Consider the following 25,360-nt stretch of genomic DNA (forward strand, 5'->3'; position numbering starts at 1 on the left):
AAAATCACATTTATTAGCAAATTATGTTGGAAAATAAGTATTTGGTCAATAACAAAAGTTCATCTCAATACTTTGTTATATCCCCTTTGTTGGCAATGACAGATGTCAAACGTTTTCTGTAAGTCTTCACAAGGTTTTCACACACTGTTGCTGGTATTTTGGCCCATTCCTCCATGAAGATCTCCTCTAGAGCAGTGATGTTTTGGGGCTGTCTCTGGGCAACACGAACATTCAACTCCCTCCAAAGGTTTTCTATGGGGTTGAGATCTGGAGACTCGCTAGGCCACTCCAGGACCTTGAAATGCTTCTTACAAAGCCAGTCATTGTCCGGACGGTGTGTTTGGGATCATTGTCATGCTGACAGACCCAGTCACATTTCATCTTCAATGCCCTTGCTGATGGAAAGAGGTTTTCACTCAAAATCTCATGATACATGAATCATTCTTTCCTTTACATGGATCAGTCGTCCTGGTCCCTTTTCAGAAAAACAACCCCAAAGCATGATGTTTCCACCCCCACGCTTCACAGTAGGTATGGTGTCCTTTGGATGCAACTCAGCATCCTTTCTCCTCCACACACGACGAGTTGGGTTTTTACCAAAAAGTTCTACTTTGGTTTCATCTGACCATATGACATTCTCCCAATCCTCTTCTGCATCATCCAAATGCTCTCTAGCAAACTTCAGACGGGCCCGGACATATACTGACTTAAGCAGGGGGACACGTCTGGCACTGGATGATTTGAGTCCCTGGTGGCATAGTGTGTTACTGATGGTAGCCTTTGTTACTTTGGTCCCAGCTCTCTGCAGGTCATTCACTAGGTCCCCCTGTGTGGTTTTGGGATTTTTGCTCACCATTCTTGTGATCATTTTGACACCATGAGGTGAGGTCTTGTGTGGACCCCAGATCGAGGGAGATTATCATTGGTCTTGCATGTCTTCCATTTTCATATAATTGCTCCCAAAGTTGATTTCTTCACACCAAGCTGCTTGCCTATTGCAGATCCAGTCTTCCCAGCCTGGTGCAGGTCTACAATTTTGTTTCTGGGGTCCTTATACAGCTCTTTGGTCTTGGTCATAGTGGAGTTTGGAGTGTGACTGTTTGAGGTTATGGACCGGTGTCTTTTATACTGATAACAAGTTCAAACAGGAGCCATTAATGCAGGTAACGAGTGGAAGACAGAGAAGACTCTTAAAGGGGTACTTCACTGGAAAACATTTTCTTTTAACCCCTTAAGGACCGGAGGTTTTTCCGTTTTTGCATTTTCGTTTTTTGCTCCTTGCCTTTAAAAAATCATAACTCTTTCAAATTTACACCTAAAAATCCATATGATGGCTTATTTTTTGCGCCACCAATTCTACTTTGTAATGACGTCAGTCATTTTGCCCAAAAATCTATGGTGAAGCGGGAAAAAAAATCATTGTGCGACAAAATTGAAAAAAAACCCGCTGTTTTGTAACTTTTGGGGGCTTCTGTTTCTACGTAGTACATTTTTCGGTAAAAATGACACCTGATATGTATTCTGTAGGTCCATACGATTAAAATGATACCCTACTTATGTAGGTTTGATTTTGTCGGACTTTTGGAAAAAATCATAACTACATGCAGGAAAATTAATACGTTTAAAATTGTCATCTTCTGACCCCTATAACTTTTTTATTTTTCCGTGTATGGGGCGGTATGAGGGCTCATTTTTTGCGCCGTGATCTGAAGTTTTTAACGGTACCATTTTTGCATTGATAGGACTTATTGATCACTTTTTATTCATTTTTAAATGATATAAAAAGTGACCAAAAATGCACTATTTTGGACTTTGGAATTTTTTTGCGCGCACGCCATTGACCGAGCGGTTTAATTAATGATATATTTTTATAATTCGGACATTTCCGCACGTGGTGATACCACATATGTTTATTTTTATTTACACTGTGTTTTTTTTTTTATTGGAAAAGGGGGGTGATTCAAACTTTTAATAGGGGAGGAGTTAAATGATCTTTATTCACTTTTTTTTTCACTTTTTTTTTGCAGTGTTATAGGTCCCATAGGGACCTATAACACTGCACACACTGATCTCTTATACTGATCATTGTTATCCCATAGGGACCTATAACACTGCACACACTGATCATTGTTATCCCATAGGGACTTATAACACTGCACACACTGATCTCTTATACTGATCATTGTTATCCCATAGGGACCTATAACACTGCACACACTGATCTTCTATGTTGATCACTGGTTTCTCATAAGAAACCAGTGATCAACGATTCTGCCGCATGACTGCTCATGCCTGGATCTCAGGCACTGAGCAGTCATTCGGCGATCGGACAGCGAGGAGGCAGGAACGGGCCCTCCCGCTGTCCTGTCAGCTGTTCGGGATGCCGCGATTAGCCGCGGCTATCCCGAACAGCCCGACTGAGCTAGCCGGGAACTTTCACTTTCACTTTTAGCCGCGCGGCTCAGCTTTGAGCGCGCGGCTAAAGGGTTAATAGCGCGCGGCGCCGCGATCGGCGCTGCGCGCTATTAGAGGCGGGTCCCGGCTTCACTATGACGCCGGGCCCGCCATGATATGACGCGGGGTTACTGTGTAACCCCGCGTTATATCAGAAGAGAAGGACCAATGACGTACCGGTACGTCCTTGGTCCTTAAGGGGTTAAATCAACTGGTGCCAGAAAGTTAAACAGATTTCTAAATTACTTCAATCCCAATCCTCCCAGTGCTTATCAGCTGCTATATAATACACAGGAATTTATTTGCTTTTTGAATCTTCTTTGAGTCTGACCACAGTGCTCTCTGCTGACACCTCTGTCCATGTCAGGAACTGTCCAGAGCATGAGAGGTTTGCTATGGGGATTTGCTCCTGCTCTGGACAGTTCCTGACATGGACAGAGGTGTCAGCAGAGAGCACTGTGGTCAGACTCAAAGAAGATTCAAAAAGCAAATAAATTCCTGTGTATTATATAGCAGCTGAATTTTTAATTTAAGTAATTTACAAATCTGTTTAACTTTCTGGTACCAGTTGATTTTAAAAAAAAATGTTTTCCAGAGGAGTACCCCTTTAAAGAAGAAGTTACCGGTCTGTGAGAGCCAGAAATCTTTCTTGTTTGTAGGTGACCAAATACTTATTTTCCACCATAATTTGCAAATAAATTCTTTAAAAATCAGACAATGTGATTTTATGGAAGCCTGTGCTAGCATTTCTCCTGCGGTGTATATAGTAGTATATAGCAGTGTATACGGATACTGGAAGCCTGTGCTAGCATTTCTCCTGCGGTGTATATAGTAGTATATAGCAGTGTATACGGATACTGGAAGCCTGTGCTAGCATTTCTCCTGCGGTGTATATAGTAGTATATAGCAGTGTATACGGATACTGGAAGCCTGTGCTAGCATTTCTCCTGCGGTGTATATAGTAGTATATAGTAGTATATAGAGAAGAGGGTTGCATTGACAATCCAACACAATGGGCAGCACATTGAACACATTTTATAAGTGGTCAGAAACTTGTAAATAACTCATGAAAGAATAAAGTTATGTTAAAACCAAGCACATCATTGTTTTTCTTGTAAAATTCCCAATAAGTTTGATGTGTCACATGACCCTCTTCCTATTGAAAAAACAAAAGTTGGATTCAAAATGTCCGACTTCAATATGGCCGCCATGGTCACCACCCATCTTGAAAAGTTCCCCCCCTCACATATACTAATGTGACACAAACAGGAAGATAATATCACCAACCATTCCCATTTTATTAAGGTGTCTCCATATAAATGGCCCACCCTGTATAATCGATGCTGACACTACTACAATTATTACCAATATTACAACCAAAAATCCAACATCTAATCTTCTCCTGCTAGTGCCAGTACTACACGTACGAGTTCACATACTGCCACTACAATTATTACTACTACTGCAACATTCACCACTACTACAACTTTTACTTTCACCACCATTGCTATATAGATGCTGCTTCTATGGCTACAACACCAATATTACACACAAGTGATGCCAGAAATTGGTAAAAAATAATCTGGCAAATGGGGATCTCCATACTTTACATCTCTCATGCCCATCCGGCAGATGACGATTGATGTCCTGTGATTGTGAATTCTAGGTATAAAGGATCCAATAACGTTGACTGCACTAGACAGATGTGTCTTGGGATATTTGTAGTGAGTATAATATACTTACATGGTGGTGCAGCTCACTGATCTATATGATCCTTGGGGCCTCTTTTAGGTCTTTCTAGAGATACTAAAGTCTTAGGATGGATCTTCTCCGGTCTCCAAGCCCGGTCTACCTCATTGCCCACAACCGGCGGACTGCCCAGCAGCTCCTTCTAATATTAAATTGTGCATTACTGATCCCTTTATACTATTACCTGAGCTCCCCCTAGATCCATGACATCCTAATCCTCATATTCCTTAAAGGGTACTCATTGAGCCCATTGCACATGGCTGTACACGACAACCTAATTGTCTGGAAGATTAGAAAAGTCTCCTGAGCCCCCAAACCAAACATCGTCTAATCTTCTAATTGTCTCCCTTGTGTGTAAAACTTTGGAAACATGAAACTCAACAAATTAATTCATTTTGTTTTCTGAATTCTTGCTATAGCGACAAAAGAAGCTCTGCTACATCACTATATCACTATAGCATGTCTTTTATTGGGATAAACTACAGGGGGGGGGGGGGGGGAAAGTATTTAGTCAGCCACCAACCAATTGGGCACGTTCTCCCACTTATAAAGATGAGAAAGGCTGTAATTAGTGTTGAGCGGCATAGTCTATATTCGAATTCGCGATATTTCGCTAAATTCGCATATTCGTGTTTATTTTCGCATATGCGAAAATTATCATAAGCGAAAATTCACACATGCGAAAATTAGCATATGCGGAAATTACCATATTAGAAAATTATCATAAGCAAAAATTAACATATGCAAATTTTCGCAAATGCGAAAATTCGTACGTCAGTCTCACACAGTAGTATTAGAGCCTTCTTTACACCACACAAGCTGGAAGCAGAGAGGGATGATCACTGTGATGTGTACTGTGACAAAAAAAAAAAAAATTCGTAATTGCGAATATAGAGTGTTAAATTCGCAAATAATCGCAAATTCGCAAATATGCGATATTCGCAAGCAACACTAGCTGTAATGTTCATCATAGGTTATAACATCAACTATGAGAGCCAGAATGAGGGGAAAAAATCTGATTTTTAAAGAATTTGTTTGCAAATTATGGTGGAAAACAAGTATTTGGTCACCTACAAACAAGCAAGACCTGTAACTTCTTCTTTAAAGGGGTACTCCGGTGGAAAACTTTTTTTTTTTTAATCAACTGGTGCCAGAAAGTTAAACTGATTTGTAAATTACTTCTAAATTACAGTGCTCTCTCTGCTGACCTCTGCTGTCCATTTTAGGAACTGTCCAGGGCAGCATATGTTTGCTATGGGGATTTTCTCCTGCTCTGGGCAGTTCGTAAAATGGACATCAGAGGTCAGCAGAGAGCACTGGGGTCCTGACATCAGAGAAATATAAAAAGATGAGCATTTCCTCTGTAGTATATAACCCCTAAAAAGTACTGGAAGGATTAAGATTTTTTTTTTTTATAGACGTAATTTACAAATCTGTTTAACTTTCTGGCACCAGTTGATTTAAAAAAAAAAAGTTTTCCATGGGAGTACCCCTTTAACCTCTTCAGGACACAGGGCGTATGAATACGCCCTGCATTACGAGTCCTTAAGGACCGAGGGCGTATCCATACGCCCGGGGGAAATCCGGTCCCCACCGCTAGCCGGTTGGGGACCGGAGCCGGATGCCTGCTGAAATCATTCAGCAGGCACCCTGGCACATCGCCCAGGGGGGTCAGGAACCCCCATGTCGGCGATCGGAGAAAATCGCATGTCAATTCAGACAAGCGATTTTCTCCAATTCCGGGCTGATCGGGTCTCTGGTGACCCGATCACCCGGAAAATAGGGCTGATCGGAGCTGTCAGCAACAGCCCCGATCAGGCTAAAGGATAGGAGTGAGGTCGCAGAGCTGCGATCTCTTCCTATCCCCTGCCATTACTCAAAACGGAGTTCTGACCAATGGCAAGGCAGGACAGGGGGTTGCCATGGCAACCCCCAGTTCTGCCCGCCCCTGGATGTCGAGAGGATCTGGGAAGAAGATGGAGGCCGTACCTGCAGGTGAAGATGCCTGGGGACCTGGGATCTTCGCTGGAGCCTGCTGGATCTTTGCTCAGGTAGGGAATTGACAGTGGAGGGGGGGGGGGGGGGGGGGGAATTGAAAGTGAAAGTAAAACGATCTTTACTGTGGCAACCACTAGGGGGGCCAAAGTGCAACTCCCAGCATGCCCAGACAGCCAAAGACTGTCTGGGCATGCTGGGAGTTGTAGTTTTGCAACATCTGGAGGGTCACAGTTTGGAGACCATTGTTACAGTGGTGCCCAAACAGTAGCCCTCCAGATGTTGCCAAACTACAACTCTCAGCATGCCTAGACTGCCCAGGCATGCTGGGAGTTGTAGTTCTGTAACATCTGTCCCTTCAGATTTATCAATTTTCATGAAATTTTTGAAAATTGCTGCTCTACTTTGAAGCCCTCTAATTTTTTCAAAAAGCAAAAGTATGTCCATTTTATGATGCCAACATAAAGTGGACATATTGTATTTGTGAAGAAAAATAAAATTAATTTGGAATATCCATTTTCCTTATAAGTAGAGAGCTTCAAAGTTGGAAAAATGCAACATTTTCTAAATTTTCATGAAATTTTGGGATTTTTCACCAAAAAAGGATGCAATTAACGCCAAAAATTTACCACCAAAATAAAATAGAAAATGTCACGAAAAAACAGTCTTAGAATCAGAATATTCGGTAAAAGCGTTTTCGCGTTATTAATTCGTAAAGTGACGGTGGTCATAATTGCGAAAAAGGGCTCAGTCCTTAAGGTGAAAAAGGGCTGCGTCCTTAAGGGGTTAAGAGTCTAACTTGTTATCAGTATAAAAGACACCTGTCCAAAACCTCAAACAGTCTTCAGATCTCAACCCCATAGAAAACCTTTGGATGGGAGTCGAAAGTCTGTGTTGCCCAACGACAGCCCCAAAAACATCACTGCTCTAGAGGAGATCTGCATGGATGAATGGGACAAAATACCAGCAGCAGTGTGTGAAAACCTTGTGAAAACTTACAGAAAACATGTGACCTCTGTCATTGCCAACAAAGGGGATAGAACAAAGTATTGAAATTAACTTTTGTTATTGACCAAGTACTTATTTTCCACCATAATTTGCAAATAAATTCTTTAATAATCAGACAATGTGATTTTATGGATTTTTTTTCTCATTCTGTCTCTCATAGTTGAGGTTATAACCTATGATGGAAATTACAGCCTCATCTTTATAAGGGGGAGAACTTGTACAATTCGTGGCTGACTAAAAACTTTTTTACCCCACTGTATTACTAAATAAAAATGACAGGAATTGTTGTTGACAAATGTGCAATGTTCTGATCTATCTGAACTGATACACAAAGGACAATGGCCCAGATTTATCAAACTGTGTGAGAGAAAAAGTGGAGAGATTTTCCCACAGCAGCCAATCACAGCTCAGCTTAGAAGCTGTGGTAAAGTGAAAGCTGAGCTGTGATTGGCTGTTATGGGAAAATCATGAGCCAATATCAGTTGTGTTGCTGGGGAAGAAGGACAATTACTTGAGCAGTGAGCTACTGATGTGGTGACTATTAGTGTTGAGCGGCATAGGCCATATTCGAATTCGCGAATATATGGACGAATATTCGTCATATATTCGCGAATATTCGCATATTCGTTGTATTCTCGTTTATTTTCGCATATGCGAAGATTCGCGTATGCGAAAATTAACATATGCGAATATTAGCATATACAAAATTTTACGTTACTTATCTTTGATATCCACCTCTAGTCGACACAAAATGGTATCAACTAATTCATCGGTAATCTATTCATCGGCCTACAGTTGGAGTTGGTGCTACCTGACTTCCATGTCAGGACGACTTCCCTGAATGTGCCTTTCCGAGTGCCTTGTGACAGCGAGGACTACTACACCCAGCATAACCCTCTACACCACCCATAGTCACTAGTGTTGCTCGCGAATATTCGCAATTCGAATATTATTCGCGAATATCGCAGTTGACCACAGTTTTAGGTCCGGTTGTAAAAGCGCATACGGCGCAAAAATGAGCCGACCGGACCGAACGTTTCACTCCGGTCGGCTCATTGAAGTGAATGGCATACGGGAGCGCATACGGTCACATACGGGAGCGCAAGGTTTTAGCTCCCTCCTGCCGTATGCGCTCCCGTATGGGACAAAACGTAGTGTGGACCCAGCCTCACACAGTAGTATTAGAGCCTTCTTTACACCACACAAGCTGGAAGCAGAGAGGGATGATCACTGTGATGTGTACTGTGAAGAGAAAAACAAAAAAAAAACGAATATTCGTAATTACGAATATATAGCGCTATATTCGCGAAATTTGCGAATTCGCGAATATGCGATATTCGCGAATAATATTCGAATTGCGAATATTCGCGAGCAACACTAGTGACTATGGGTGGTGTAGAGGGTTATGCTGGGTGTAGTAGTCCTCGCTGTCACAAGGCACTCGGAAAGGCACATTCAGGGAAGTCGTCCTGACATGGAAGTCAGGTAGCACCAACTCCAACTGTAGGCCGATGAATAGATTACCGATGAATTAGTTGATACCATTTTGTGTCGACTAGAGGTGGATATCAAAGATAAGTAAAAGATTAAATGGGTACTCCAGCCCTAAGACATCTTATCACCTATCCAAAGGATAGGGGATAAGATGTCTGACCGCGGGGGACCCCCCGCAATCTTGCATTCAGCACCCACCTCAGGGAGCTGCACGCCGCGCTGCCAGCTGAGAATCTGCTGTGTGACGACCACGGGGCCGGAGTATCGTGCCGCCCCGCCCCCGCTATGCAAGTCTATGGGAGGGGGCGTGACATCCGTCACGCCCCCTCCCATAGACTTGCATAGTGGGGGCGGGGCGTGATGTCACACCGGGCGGAGTCATGACCTCACAATACTCCGGCCCCGTGGTCGTCACACAGCAGATTCTGAGCTGGCTTAGGGCCCCTTTAAAACACAAGGTTAACACACACAGGGGAAAGGCACTCTAAACAGGAGAAAAGAGGGAGAAGAGAACATACTCCTAGAGCTACCAGCAGGAAGAAGTCATGAAGAGTCAGGGAGATATAAAGGCGAAACTCAAAAAATGTCAATATCACGCAAAAGTTCATTGTATTTCAGCAATGCAACTCCTCTGCGGAAGGAAGCAGGAAGTGCTCCAAAATCTCCTGGTAGACGGATGCGTTGACACAGGATTTAAAGGGGTATTCCAGGCAAAAAAAAAAATTTTTAATCAACTGGCTCCAGAAAGTTAAACAGATTTGTAAATGACTTCTATAAAAAAAAATCTTAATCCTTTCAATAATTATCAGCTGCTGAAGTTGAGTTGTTCTTTTCTGTGCTCTCTGCTGACACCTCTGCTTGCTTGTCTCGGGAACTGCACAGAGTAGAAGAGGTTTGCTATGGGGATTTGCTTCTACTCTGGACAGTTCCCGAGACAGGTGTCATCAGAGAGCACTTAGACAGAAAAGAACAACTCAACTTCAGCAGCTCATAAGTACTGGACGGATTAAGATTTTTTTTATAGAAGTAATTTACAAATCTGTTTAACTTTCTGGAGCCAGTTGATATATATATAAAAAAGTTTTCTTTCCTGGATAACCCCTTTAATGAAGCACAGTGACCAACACCAGCAGATGACATGGCTCCCCAAATCATAGTACTTGGGGGGGGTGGGAGCTTTGGGGTTTTCATGAGCTGTAGGCTATAATCGTCACAATTATGACAGATCACGGCTTGAACTATCTCGCTTTGCATGTAATGAGTCTCTCTCTTATATTAGTTTCACCTATTCAGTTGCATTACTGAAATAAATGCATTTTTGCACGATATCCAAATTTTTCGAGCTTCACCTTTATTTCCCAATGTTTCTCTGTTCTAATCACATGACTAAGAAGACAAAACATTATCACCTAACAAGCATCTTTCTGACATGCAAAAGTTGCAGCCTTAACTCCTTAAAGGAAAACTGTCACATATGTTCTCCCGCACTATCCACAGGTATTGGTGGATAGTGCGGGAGACGCTGATTAAAACGAGCCCTACCTTGGTCTGATCCGCACTGCCGTTCGCCCACAACTGTAGTTTTAATCTCTGTGTATATCCTGCTGTAACTGGCAAAGGCGGGGCTTCTGCAGGCTGACACTGACGTCAGCGCCGCGCCGCTCATGAATATTCATCCCTCCTGTTCTCCCTCTCTTCGCCGCTCCTAACCAGAGGGAGGGGGGAAGAATATTCATGAGCGGCGCTGACGTCGGTGTCAGTTAGCCGGCAGAAGCCCCGCCTTTGCCAGTTACAGCAGGATATACACAGATTAAAACAGCAGTTGCGGGCGAACGGCAGCGCGGATCCAAGGTAGGGCTCGTTTTAATCAGAGTCTCCCGCACTATCCATCAATACCTGTGGATAGTGCGGGAGAAAATATGTGACAGTTTTCCTTTAACGACCACGAGCGTATATTTACGCTCGTGGCCGGCTCCCGGTATGTGAAGCGTGCTCAGGAGCTTCATACCTACGGAGCCCCAGTTGCTATCAGCAGCCAGGACCCGCGGCTAATACCAGACATCGCCAATCGGGCTCATGTCCGGTATTAACCCTTTATATGCCGCAATCATAGTTGATTGCGGCGTCTAAACCGGGAGCTCAGCGGAGCTGTTCGGGACCGCCGCAGTGAAATCGAGGCGTCCCGAACAGCTGAGAGGACAGCGGGAGGGTACTTACCTTCCTTCCCGTTGTCCGATCGGCGTTTGATTACTCCAAGCCTGAGATATAGGCATGAGCAATCGAGCGCAGATAACACTCATCAATGCTATGCAATGGCATGGCATTGTTCAGTGTATGCTATCAAAGGATTGCATGTAATAGTCCCCTAAAAAAAGTGTAAAAAAAAAGTGAATACATTTGATTTAACCACTTCCTGAATAAAATTTTGAATCACCCCCCTTTTCCCATTAATAAATGGAAAAAAAAAATATATGAGGTATCGCCACGTGCATAAATGTCCGAACTAAAAAAATATAATCTTACATAAACCGCATAGTCAATGGCATACACATAAAAAAAATTCCAAAGTCCAAAATTGCGTATTTTTGATCACTTTGTATACCCTAAATTTTTTTTTTATAAAAGGTAATCAAAAAGTCCCATCAAAACAATCATGCTACCGATAAAAACTTGGGATCACGGCTCAAAAAATAAGCCCTCATACATCCCTTTATGCAGAAAAAAGTTATAGGGGTCATTCAGCATGCACCCCGTGCAAACCCCTGGGGGGTCCTCAGACCAATTCAGACCGGTGATCTGCGGTGAATCTGGGTCATACGGGTCTCCGGTGACCCAGTGACCCAGAAAATAAGGGGGATTGAGACTGTCCAAGACACCCCCGATCCCCCTGAAGGGATATGAGTGACATGGCAGGGGTGCCACCCATCCTAACCCTGCTATTGGTCGGTCAGAAGCAACCCACTAATAGCAGATCGGGGGCAGGGGGAGTTAAAGTTCGGTTCCCCCGCTCGGCCCACCCACAGTAGTCCGGGCAGAGCGGGGAAACTGTGCTGTGACCGGCGGTCACTTACCGGCGGTGATAGGCTGCGGAGATGAGGTGCGGCTCCCTGGTGCAGACTACGGAAGTCAGTGAGTTGTTGCCTAGCAACATCTGGAGTGCTACAGTTTGGAGACCACTGTGCAGTGGTTTCTAAACCTTGGCCTTCTAAATCTTGCAAAACTACAACTACCAGCATGCACGAACAGCAAACGGCTGTCTCGCCATGCTGGGAGTTGTAGTTGCGTACCTCCAGCTATTGCATAACTACATCTCCCAGCATGCCCTTCGTCGATCAGTACATGCTGGAAGTTGTAGTTTTGCAACAGCTGGAGGCACACTGGTTGGAACATACTGAGTCAGGTAACAGAACCTAACTGAAGGTTTTCCAACCAGTGTGCCTCCAGCTGTTGCAAAAGTACAACTCCCAGCATGCACGGTCTTTCAGTGCATGCTGGGAGTTGTAGTTTTGCTGCAGCTGGAGGTTTGCCCCCCCCCCTCCCCCCATGTGAATGTGCAGGGTACATTCACACGGGCGGGTTTACAGTGAGTTTCCTGCTTCAAGTTTGAGCTGCATCAAATTTTCCACCACTGCGAATGTACCCTAAAAACACTACACTAACACATAATAAAGGGTAAAAAACTACATAAACACCCCCTTACATTATCCCCCCTAATAAAAATGAAAAGCATATCTTACGGCAGTGTTTCCAAAACAGCCTCCAGCTGTTGCAAAAACAACAACTCCCTGCATTTCTGGACAGCCACTGACTGTCCAGGCATGCTGGAAGTTTAGCAACAGCTGGAGGCACCCTGTTTGGGAATCACTAGTGTAGAATACCCCTATGTCCACCCCTATGCAATCCCTAATTCAGTCCTCAAATGCGCATGGAGCTCTCTCACTTCAGAGCCCTGTCGTATTTCATGGAAACAGTTTAGGGTCACATATGGGGTATTTCCGTACTCGGGAGCAGTTGCATTCCAAATTTGTGGGGGGGGGGGAGGCTTTTTCTTGTTTTAAACTAACATGCTGGTGTTGCCCCATACTTTTTATCTTCTCAAGGGGTAAAAGGTAAGAAAAATTTCTCGTGAGTATGGAAATATCGCATATGTGGATGTAAAATGCTCAGCGGGGGCACAACGAGGCTCAGGAGTGAGAGCGCACTATGTACATTTGAGGCCTAAATTGGTGATTTGCACAGGGGTGGCTGATTTTACAGCGGTTCGGACATAAACGCAAAAAAAATAAATACCCACATGTGACACTATTTTGGAAACGACACCCCTCATGGAACATGACAAGGGGTATAGTGAGCCTTAACACCCCACACGTGTTTGACGAATTTTTGTTAAAGTTGGGTGGGAAAATGGAAAGAAGATTTTTTTTTTTACTAAAATGCTGGTGTTATCCTAAATTTTTCATTTTCACAAGGGAAAATAGGAAAGAAGAGCCCCCCCCCCCCCCCAAAAAAAAAAAATTTGTAACCCCATTTCTTCTGAGTGAGAACATACCCCATATGTGGATGTAAAGTGCCTGCGGGTGCACTACAATACTCAGAAGAGAAGGAGCAACATTGGGCTTTTGGAGAGAAAATTTTTCCGGAATTGAAGGCCACGTGTGTTTGCAAAGCCCCCATAGTGCCGGAACAATGGACCCCCCAACATGTGATCCCATTTTGGAAACTACACCCCTCACGTAATGTAAAAAGGGGTACAGGGAGCATTTACGCCCCACAGGTGTCTGACAGATTTTTGGAACAGTGGTCCGTGCAAATGAAAAATGTAATTTTTCATTTGCACAGCCCACTGTTCCAAAGATCTGTCAAACGCCAGTGGGGTGTAAATGCTCACTGCACCCCTTATTAAATTCTGTGAGGGGTGTAGTTTCCGAGGGGTCAGATGTGGGGGGGGGTCCACTGTACTGGAACCACGGGGGGCTTAGTAACGCACATGGTCCCTGACTTCTTTTCCAACCAAATTCTCTGTCAAAAAGCCATGGGGCTCCATCTCTTCTGAGCATTGTAGTGCGCCAGCAGAGCACTTAGGGTATTTCCATAAGCAGAAGAAATGGGGTTACAAATTTTGGGGGGCATTTTCTCCTGTTACCCCTTGTAAAAATTTTAAATTTGGGGAAAAAAATGCATTTTAGTGACAATTTTTTTTTTATTTACACATCCAGCTTTAAGAAAAGTCATCAAACACCTTTTTTAAGGCTCACTGTACCCCTTGTTACGTTCCTTGAGGGGTGCAGTTTCCAAAATAGTATGCCATGTGTTTTTTTTTGTTTTTTTCTGCTGTTCTGGCACCATAGGGGCTTACTAAATGCAACATGTCCCCCAAAAGCCATTTCAGCTAAATTTGCTTTCCAAAAGCCAAATGTGACTCCTTCTCTTCTGAGCATTGTAGTTCGCCCGCAGAGCATTTTACGTCCTAACATGGGCTATTCCATACTCCAAGGAAATGGGGTTACAAATTTTGGGGGTCATTTTCTCCCATTACCCTTTGTAAAAATGGTAAATTTGGGGGGAAAAACTGCACTTTAGTGAAAAAAAAAATTCTTAATTTACACATCCGACTTTAACGAGAAGTTGTCAAACACCTGTGGGGTGTTAAGGCTTACTGGACCCCCTTTTTTTTGTAGTTAACGCACCATAGGGGCTTCCTAAATGCGACATGCCCCCCAAAAACCACTTCAGCAAAATTCACTCTTCAAAATCCCATTGTCTCTCCTTCCCTTCTAAGCCCTCTAGTGCAATCACAGAGCACTATATATATCCACACATGAGGTATTTCCTTACTCAAGAGAAATTGGGTTACAAATTTTGGGGGCCTTTTTCTTCTTTTACCCCTTGTAAAAAATCTAAAACTGGGTCTACAAGAACACGTGAGTGTTAAAAAATGAAGATTTTGAATTTTCTCCTTCACTTTGCTGATATTCCTGTGAAACACCTAAGGGGTTAACAAACTTTCTTAATGCCATTTTGAATACTTTGAGGGGTGCAGTTTCTATAATGGGGTCATTTATGGGGTATTTCTAATATGAAGGCCCTTCAAATCCATTTTAAACTGAACTGGTCCCTGAAAAATTCCGGTTTTGAAAATTTCGTAAAATTAGAAAATTACTGCTGAACTTTGAAGCCTCTGGTGTCTCCAAAAGTAAAAACATGTCAACTTTATGATGCAAACATAAAGTAGACATATTGTATATGTGAATCAATATATAATTTATTTGAGATGTCCATTTTCCTTACAAGCAGAGAACTTCAAAGTTCATTTCAGAGGAAGTAATGAACCTTTCTTTTCATTTCAGAATTTGGCAGTGTACATTCATACATCAAATCTAATTTTATATTTTTAGCAATTAGAGGTTTGCTATATATATATTTACCCAGCGTTGCCCAGTTTTTCCTACCTAATCCTTATGGAGGAGGAAAAGCAACATAGGAGGAAGCACTTGTCCTCATATCCTGACCTCATATCCCATCCTTTTATCCGGACCTCATATCCCCACCTCATATCCCGACCTTGTATCCCGTCCTCGTATCCTGTCCTCATATCCGGTCCTCGTATCCCGTCCTTGTATCCCAACCTCATATCCTGTCCTCATATCCCGTCCTCATATCCCATCCTTTTATCTCATCCTCATATCCCGTCCTCACATCCCGACCTCATATCCTGTCCTCATCTTCCGCCCTTATATCCCGTCCTCATATCGCATCCTCATATGCCGACCTCATATCCAATCCTCATATTCCTGACCTCATATCCCACCTCATATCCCATCATCATATCCTGTCCTCATATCCCGTTCCTCATCTCCAGCTCTCATATCCTGTCCTCATATCTCATCCTCATATCCCTTCCTCTGGTGGGGAGTTGTAATAAAGAGATTGTAGGCCGAAAATAGAAGGAGGCGTGGTTTTGTGGAAGTGGGCATGACTTGCAAGCCGGACCAATGCACAAAAAGGGTAGAAAATAAGAGGGGTGTGGCTTAAATGGTGGTTGTGGCTTTGCGAGATGTGGTGTAGCATGCGGGAGGGGTGTGGCCTGACTGACACACTCACCACGAGATGCAGAGCAGAGCTTGTGGAGTAAGGTACTGGAAGTCCTACATACTTTCCTGGGACAAAACCCCCATCCTTCACATAAAGGGGTAGGTTAGGGTTAATTTAACTATCATATATTTGACAGCCGTCACGCTCCCTCCCATAGACTTGCATTGAGGGGGCAGGTCGTGACATCGTGAGGGGGCGGGACTATGTCATCACAAGCTCCCGGCGCCGGTTCCAGCGTTCAGAACAGTTTGTTCCAAACGCTGAGCAGCAGAGTACCCCTTTAAGTTTTATCTTTTCCTACTATATTGTAGTTACCTACTAAGCTTACTAATGTGTCATTGATATTCTTTATATTTATATGTGACACTGGCCCTGATTTACTAAGAGTGTTGTGTAGGTTTCTTTGTGGGTTTTAGTTCCCTAAAATTTATTTTCCACGGTATTTACTAAGGTTTCCTTACACTTTGCTTTTTTTACACATGTTCTGATCTGTCTGGTTTTCCTCAGCTCAAATCCATCACATTTTATGTGGAAACCTTAGTAAATATGTTGGGTTTTTGTGAAAATGTCAGGAGCACGCCCCTTTTCGGAGACCACGCCCCTTTCCCCGGCGGCCACGCCCATTTTTGGGGGTTTTCTAGGCAAAATGGAGAGTTAGATGCGGGTATTTCAATTCTGGCGCAAATTCTGGCACAGACAGAATATCTGGCGCACAACCCGACAAAACATGTCGGGTTTGCAATAGTAAATGAGGGCCAGTGTGTTTGTTATTTACAATTTTTTTTGTTTGTTTTGTTTTTTATTGTAAATTTTTATTGAGGTTATACGGTAAAGTACATAACAGAAACTGAAAGCACGAGAAGGGATTATTCATACAAATGAGTTATACAAGCATCAGAAACTCTAACATATATCATTTGGTTAATATGCATGTATATACTCGTTTTTTTTTAACAATAGAAAGACAGATAATGGAGCTCAGGGATATGGACAATAAATACAATAAAATAGTATTAAACCATATAAATTTATTAAAATATTAGTTTAAAAATAGATCCAATCATTATGTCATATACATATATATGACTGCACAACACGGGGCCCAAGTGAGTGCAAAACCTGACTATTTACTACACGGGACAGTAATATACAGAATAAACCACCACAAAATAACAAATCTCCCAGTATTGTATGGTGAAACAGCAATAATAGCAATCAATATATAGAAGTGTCCTGGATATAGATAAATAGATATAGATAAATAGATATATTTCCAATCTCATGTAGCTAGATTATATTAGATACTTTAAATCTTATGTCCTATTGGCATCATGTCCAAATATCAGACATACAGGAGTATGTTCACCATCAACTCAAACTGATTTGTCTATGTTTTGGCGCAGTTCAGGCACAATTTTCTGGCACCAGTTCATTAAAAAAGAAAAGTTTTCCAAAGGAGTACCCCTTTAACTTTTCTCCCTGCACTGTTGATGTTTAATCAGTAAAATATATGAACAGCAGAACTGTTTGTGTGTTATTCGTTTAGCTAAATTTTTATTAGTTATCAAAATACTAAAATTTTGGTAATCTCAAAGGGATCAGTTACGTTTTTTGTTTTTTTTTGCAAATGTATTTGGTAACTATATGGGACACAATAACGGGAGTATCAATATAAGGTACCTCCCTGGGCACCATTAAACATAGACATAACTACAGGGATTGCATGTATGTGGAGTGATTAGAGATTAATAGGGTGTGACCAGACATAATGTATTTTTGGCGTCTTAAAGGCAAATCTTTATGAAGGTATATTGTTTTTGCTCCCGGAGGTGGTTAAGGTGGATTTGGGCCCCGTTCCAGTTCCACTATGAAGCTCGATTGGCTCCTTGCTGCACCCCAGATTGTACCTCATAAACTTTTTCTCTCTGATCTTAAAATTTTTACAAGATTTCTTAAGCATTTACTAAACAGTTGGTCCCTTAAACCATAAATCATGGGACTGAGGAAACGCAGTAGACACATGAAGATGACAAAGTTGATTGCTGGGAGCTATAAAGTATTCTTGTACTGAGTCTCAAATAACAAAGAACTTAAAGGGATACTCCACCCCTAGACATCTTATCCCCTATCGAAAGGATAGGGGATAAGATGTCAGATCGCGGGGGTCCTGCCGCTGGGGACCCCCGGGATCTCGGCTGCAGCACCCACCTGTTGCGGCTTACGGCAGCGCTGGAGGCTCTCATCCTAATGCCTCACGACCACGGTGACGGGAGATCGTGACGTCACGACTCCGCCCCTGTGTGACATCACACCCCACCCCCTCACCGTGGTCGGGAGCCGAAGCCTCCAGCGTTTCCGAAAGCCGCAACAGGTGGGTGCTGCAGTTGAGATCCCTGAGGTCCCCAGCAGCGGGACCCCCGCGATCTGACATCTTATGCCCTATCCTTTGGATAGGGGATAAGATGTCTAGGGGCGGAGTACCCCTTTAAGGAAAATAAGCACAATAGGAATTGCACAGCATGGAGCATGACAGATTTTGCAGCTTTTAGGGGAGATTCATGACGGGAACCCATGTTCTTTGCAGTGTACATGACCCAAATTTAGGTGACGAGGAGTACGAGTCCCAACAACACAAGGTTAATGAAGGGAAAACTGGATGTTAGAAGGCTTTGGGCAAGGATCACTGTTACGTATTCTTGCCTGCATAAGATGTAAAGGGTTAACAATCTCTTGCCCCCCGAAGCACATATAATAATAAAGTCAATTATAGTAGGTACAAGATCAATGAGCCAGATGTTAGCAATGGCGTACTTAAACCTTTGTGGAGTACAAAGAGTCTCGTGTCTCAGTGGAAAACATATAGCTGCAAATTGTTCAAGAGTCATGGCCGCCAGGTTATGGGGTGTTATCCTAAAAGTGATTGATCCCAGAGAGAAAAAAAACATAGCAGATAGGAAAAGGTAAGTATACATAGTAAATGGAGATCCACAGATAGAAACAGAATGTTGGCACTGTTGCTGGGGTCTTTACGGTGTAAAGTGAAAATGAGGTTAAAGCCACGTAACTCATGGTATCCTATGTAGACCACCGATGCTCTTCACGGAAGAAACAGCAATGTAACTGGAAGAAGACAGCGGAGGCACTGGGGTCTTGGTCTGCGGTGAGTTTATTTCGGACAGGTATGAACAGCAGCCTGGTCAACGTTGTTGACCAGGCTGTTGTTCATACCTGTCTGAAATAAACTCACCGCAGACCAAGACCCCAGTGCCTCCGCTGTCTTCTTCTTCTTCCAGTTATAGTAAATGGAGACCAGGAAAAAAAATAGCCCATCGACAAGATGCAAGATGTCTTTGATCAGCATGTGAGCAAATAGAATGTAGCGGGCATTCTCTGGGATGTGCGGAGGGGTGAAGAAGACGTGCGGTATAAGACATATATAAAGAAGAAGAAAAGGGAGAACAAAATGGAGAGTAAGACAAGTATAGAAATCTGAACTGTGGTCGTCACTTGGCTGTAAGAACTGGATACCTGAGTCATGTTACTGAACAGGGTTGAAGTTATTATGGCTGGAAGATGATTTGTCTTCTTTCCCTCGACAACAACCTATACAAATAGAAGAAATGCACCAATTTAATTCTATTTTACTCTATAAATAGAATACTACAACCTCCAACAATACCCGACTACTGAACATGATAATAATACAGTTCTATTATATGATATACATAGAAAACTGCACCATCCTACATGACCAGACCACTGGACATGATCCTAATACAATTCTATTATACAATATAAATAGAACAGTACAACATCCAACATGACCAGACCACTGAACATGATAATAATACAATTCTATTATACGATATACATAGAACACTACAACATTCAATATGACCCGACTACTAAACATGATAATAATACAATTCTATTATACGATATACATAGAAAACTACAACATCCAACATGACCAGACCACTGGACATGATCATAATACAATTCTATTACACGATATACAGGGTGGGCCATTTATATGGATACACCTTAATAAAATGGGAATGGTTGGTGATATTAACTTCCTGTTTGTGGCACATAAGTGGTCAGAAATTTGTAAATAACTCATGAAAAAATAAAGTTACATTAAAACCAAGCAGATCATTGTTTTTTTTTTTTTGTTAAATTCCCAATAAGTTTGATGTGTCACATGACCCTCTTCCTATTGAAAAAACAAAACTTGGATTCAAAATGGCCGACTTCAAAATGGCCGCCATGGTCACCACCCATCTTGAAAAGTTTCCCCCCTCACATATACTAATGTGACACAAACAGGAAGTTAATATCACCAACCATTCCCATTTTATTAAGGTGTATCAATATAAACGGCCCACCCTGTACTTCATAAGAAAATTTTGTTTCCTTTTTATAGAAATCAAGGCTTATAAAATCATGGCTTTGTCCAAGCTGAAGCACAGGCATGGACAAAGTCCACAGAGGCTAACACTCCTCTGTGCTCTCTCCTGTCTGATAGGATAGGAGAGAGCACAGAGGAGTGTTATCAGACATGAGAGAGCACAGAGGAGTCATACAAGACAGGAGAGAGCACAGAGGAGTACTATCAGACAGGAGAGAGCACAGAGGAGTGCTATCAGAGAGGAGAGAGCACAGAGAAGTACTTTAAGACAGGAGAGAGCACAGAGGAGTACTTTAAGACAGGCGAGAGACACAGACAGACAGACAGTGTTTGATACTATATCCAGTTAGGCCTGGAAAATTTAGAAAAACCTACATTTTTAAATCTCCTGCTGCCCACTGGGTACTACAAGACCCTCTAGTTCGGCCTCACCCTTGCTGCTGCTTCTTCAAGCCAGGCCTGGAAAAATTTGAAAAAGTTAAATGTTTAAATCTCCTACTGCTCCTTGGGTACTAGAAGCCCCTGAAGTACGGCCTCACCCTTGCTGCAGCAACTTCTAGCCAGGCCTTGAAATTTTTGAAAAACCTACATTTTTAAACTTCCCGGTGTCCATTGCCTACTACAAGACCCTCTAGTCTGGCCTCCTCCTGCTGTACGCTGGCCTGTGTCGTAACTATAGGGGGTGTAGAGGTAGTAGTCTCACCGGGTTCCTGTTACTGAAAGGGCCCCAAGGCACCTTTCCCCCTATAAGAACACACCAGTAGTTTAGATGACATATGGTAGACATGGGGCCCTGTTATGGTCCCACAACTTTTAAGTTACGTCTCTGATGCTGGCTGCTACCAATCAGTCTCATCCGCAATAATGCTATTTCAAGCCAGCACTTGAACATTTTAAAAACCTAAACTTTTAAATCTCATGCTGTCTGTTGGCCACTACAACCAACCTCCTCCTGCTGTACTCTGGATACCACTAGTCGCTCTAGTTCTCCATCATCCTTGCAGCTGCTACTTCCAGCCAGGCATGTAAAAATTTTAAAAACCTCATTTTTTTATTTAACCTCCTGCTGTACTCTGGACACTACAAGACCCACCAATCCATCATCACCCTTGCTGCTGGTACTTTAAACTAATCCGACACATACACAATCCATGATCCCCAAAAAAGGTATAATTTTTATAATAATTTTTATGCCAATCCTCTTTCAACTCCCAAACAGGGATAACTTTTTGAATGCTTGGAAAAATTCATGCTGTCTTTTTCACTTTTCAAAACCTGTTGCTACTCCCAAACAGGGATCATTTTTGGCAAGCTTGGAAACAGCCACTGCACCTTTCGATACCATCGTGGACATGTTTACATTGGCAGGCATCTTCTGACAACCAAGGGTACTTTATGTAGATTTATTTTAGTATTAATAAGCCAAAAAAGTCTTTGAGCACATTAAACAATCTGTTAGTTACCATGGGGTACCGCATGTTGCCATAACTGAGCCTTGAAGTCACTTTAAAACTAGTTGAATACATTCCTGGAAGTGATACAGATCATTTACAGCTCTTAGTCAGTGTTACTAATGTGTTTATTGGCTTATTTTATTTCCTGTTGGCGACAAACCATTTGGAACAGAACTGAACATTTCGCAAAAGTCGGTGAGCCAGGCTAGTTGAACTTTTAACGGCTCCACCCCCATGTGACATCACGCTCTGCCCCCTCAATGCTTTGGATAGTGGATAAGATGTCTTAGCACCAGAGTACCCCTTTAAATCCATTGGCAAGCTCAAGATGACAAGATAGTGAGTTATAGATAAAACGGTTCTCCCACTCAATTGTACGGAGCAGCAAATCAATAAATCAGGCCAAACATCCAGGCATATAGATTTACTTATTTATATAAGTAAATTAAATTTTTAAAAACTGTTACTACAAAAATAAAAAAATAATAAAAATAATGTCAAAAATAAAATGAAACGTATACAACAAAGAAACAAATACAAATAATAAATAAAAGCACAAAAACATAAAATAGCAAATTAAATAATACATCACTTAATAATAAAATACAAGATACATAAATATATAATAAAACACCCAGTGTGAGGTTTTATTACAACTTCTAAAGTAATACAAATGGATATAAAAAATCTATATAAATAAATGATAAAAAAAAGTACCCAGCTTTCACTTTTGTTATTTACTTTGTTCCATAAATTTTTTATTTTTTTTTGCACATCATGTGGGACAACTGTATTTGGAGCATGAACTTATCCAAACCTCTAGTGAAGAAGATGATGCAAAAAGGCTCAGACCTGACTTCAGACGTAGATTTCTATTGGGAGCGAGAACCCTATAAATGTCGTCTTTGTAGATATTGTGAAAGCCATGAAAGGCTTCAGTAAGATGTGACCATCTACGGCTGGGTAAGACTGTGTGTGAGTTCAATGTTTTATTATCTCATAAAAAAAAAAAAAATTAATATTTTTTTTTAAATAAGCCTAATAAATATTTTAAATTTGGTAAGAGAGATACGCCCTATTGTTTTCCCCAATTCTTGTGTCCTACTTTTTATTTCTCTCTAAACCAATTTACATAAGTTAAAACATTTAAAACATTTTTTGCTTTATTTTGTTTGTCATTTTTAACTTAGTTTGTACATTATGCCAGATTTTCTTTTACTATTTAGTTGTTCTTATTGTGGCCTCATTTTTACATTTTCAAAGCATTTATTCAACTATGTCGTATAGATAATTTGGTATTATTAAGTTTTATGTCTTTATTTTATTATGTGATTTTTATTGCCTGCTTGCTTGCAATTTTATAGGACAATTGAGAATTATAAAGCCACCAACAAAGAGAAGACAATGGTGAACACATCTTTCTATAGCAACAAGACTCAGGTTTCCTACTATAATGTATGGACCACTAAGAATATGCAACTCATATTCCTGGCAGTTATCTTCCCAATCTTCTGCTTGTGCCTTTTATCTGTTATAGTCATATTATGTGTGTTCTTCACCACTTCTCATATTAGAGAGAATGTCCGATATCTTCTGTTCAGCCACATGCTCATCAGCGACTCCTTACAACTTACACTGGCCAACACTCTTTTTCTAGCAGCTATATTTAGTGTCTATATGCCAGTGAAATATTGTTGCATCATAGTAGCAATAACAGTCACCACATGTGTAATTACCCCCTACAATTTGGCCCTCATGTCCTTGGAACGCTACATTGCTGTTTGTTTCCCACTAAGGCATGGAGAGATATGCACGGTGAGGCGGTGTAATGTGGCCATAATAGTGATCTGGGTGATTGGAGCACTTCCTGTATTGACTGAGATTATTATAATGTCTTATTTTACAGACAAAAATTTTTTTTCTTTAAAGAAGATGTGTATATGGAGATTTTTACAAATATACAAGTTTCAAACCACAATGAGGTTCCTGGTTTTTTCCCTCAGCTTCGGTATAGTGGTGCTCATTATATTTTACACCTATATCAGAGTCATGTTAGTTGCTCGAAAGATTGGATCAAAGCAGTCTTCTGCCTTCAAGGCAACTAGAACGGTCTTGATCCACAGTTTTCAGCTCCTGTTATGCCTGTGTTCCTACACCAACATTTTTACAGAGACTCTCTTCAAAAACCACTATGCCTACATGGCCCTCACCAACTTCTTTGTCTTTACCTGCTTGCCACAGTATATCAGTCCCTTCATTTATGGGATAAGAGATGAAGTCATCCGCAAATGTATACGGAAATTGTTCTGTCCGCCTTAGAAATCAAAATCTTTGCTCAACTTAAAAATGTAAAAAGAAAATAAATTATCAACTATAAAATTGTCTGAGTCCCTTTCAATTTAGATCGGTAAAAATATAATGTAAATGTTGGTATAACATCTTTAGGTCTCAAAAATGGCCTTGGGCCAGCACAAACTCATAAAAACATGCTTTATGTAAAGTGGCCCTCCGGTGATGGTCTGGCGGCGGGATACCTTTTTAAAATTCCCAACTTACATCTTCTGATGGCTTTAGTTTCAGGCAAATCTCGTGCTATGCAGTTGCCGGGAATTTAAATAGATATCCTGCCTGTTGCCAGACCATCGCTTCAAATATAAATTTAGAAAGTCAAAAACATCATGGTAATTAAATGGGACATTTATGCTAAAATGACACAATGAAAATGCACCCCCTGTATACTAACACATTTTGAATCAAATATTCCTAGTCATAGTCACATGCTATGACTAAGAATCTTTCATTCAAAACATATAGGGGTACATTTTTTTTGTGTCATTTCACATATCCCATGAAGTTGCCATGATGTTTTTGACTTTTTTAAACAGTATTTAAAAAATAATTTTTTTATATGTAAGTGCTTGCCCGAGCTGATCTTTTGGAATTCAGTGGAGGACTGCCGTGCACCGCTCGTTTGAAGTGAGCTGTAGATTTTTACTATTTTTATTTTTTAACTCCTGCTTCTTTTACCTAGCCCATGGCTACTAAAATTTAACATGTTAAATTGTTTGCACATTTATGGTTCTAATAATACTGTAAAAGTATATCTTAAGTTATCCTGTACTAAAATCTAGTAGACTTTGTATTGCTATTAAGGTTCAAGTATACCCAGTCTTTAACAGGTTAAATAAACTACAATTTTAGGTGATTTCTTTGTATTTGGATTTTCTGGTTATTTCTTAAGACAAAATGTCCAGAGATCATCACATTTCACCGGTTTATGTAAGTATTTTCAAGTAAAGACAAGTTTACAGTTCATGTTTCCCCTGGACAAAAGTTTTCTACTTGGCCCAAGAGATTCCCCAGATCGCTGGAGACGGCAAATGTGAAAAAGCCTTCTAATTTACAAATTACTTTTGGCTCATTTATAAAACAAAAATTGGAGTTTTGCCAACAGCTGCACATGCACAAAGAAGTTAGAGCGACATGAATAGTTTAATGATTTTACTCATTACAGGTTTTTCTTTTTTTTTTTTTCTTTTTTTTTTTGCAGGACAAATTGTACTTTATGTAGGTATCAGGATTTGATACATACACATTTACCTTTTATTTATATTAATTTACATTTTAGCTGAAATGCTAAAAAAAATTACAGTTTTGATCATCATAAATGGTTGTACTGTATGAATTTATTGGAGAGATTGTT

The 25,360-nt window shown here is 41.3% G+C and overlaps 1 protein-coding gene across 3 annotated transcripts; it reads left to right on the forward strand.

Moving 5' to 3' along the window:
- Window positions 1-6,180: 6,180 nt before the first annotated feature.
- Window positions 6,181-24,241, forward strand: LOC130357582 (odorant receptor 131-2-like). Of its 3 annotated transcripts, none has more exons than XM_056560296.1 (2): window positions 6,181-6,254; window positions 23,022-24,241. In XM_056560296.1, exons 1-2 carry the CDS (start codon window positions 6,205-6,207, stop codon window positions 23,974-23,976), a joined length of 1,005 nt encoding a protein of 334 aa, XP_056416271.1. In that variant the 5' UTR covers window positions 6,181-6,204; the 3' UTR covers window positions 23,977-24,241. The 3 variants fall into 3 exon arrangements, with proteins under 3 accessions (XP_056416271.1, XP_056416273.1, XP_056416272.1); XM_056560298.1 differs by lacking the exon at window positions 6,181-6,254 and adding an exon at window positions 22,440-22,632; XM_056560297.1 differs by lacking the exon at window positions 6,181-6,254 and adding an exon at window positions 22,440-22,620.
- Window positions 24,242-25,360: the final 1,119 nt, after the last annotated feature.

The sequence above is a fragment of the Hyla sarda genome, chromosome 2 (genome assembly GCF_029499605.1).
Source record: "Hyla sarda isolate aHylSar1 chromosome 2, aHylSar1.hap1, whole genome shotgun sequence".
NCBI lineage: Eukaryota > Metazoa > Chordata > Amphibia > Anura > Hylidae > Hyla > Hyla sarda.

Coding starts and splice junctions, on each gene's coding strand:
- LOC130357582 (XM_056560296.1), top strand. CDS start 6,205: ATGCCTGGGGACCTGGGATCTTCGCTGGAGCCTGCTGGATCTTTGCTC. Junction 6,255..23,021: donor CCTGCTGGATCTTTGCTCAG/GTAGGGAATTGA, acceptor GCAATTTTATAG/GACAATTGAGAATTATAAAG.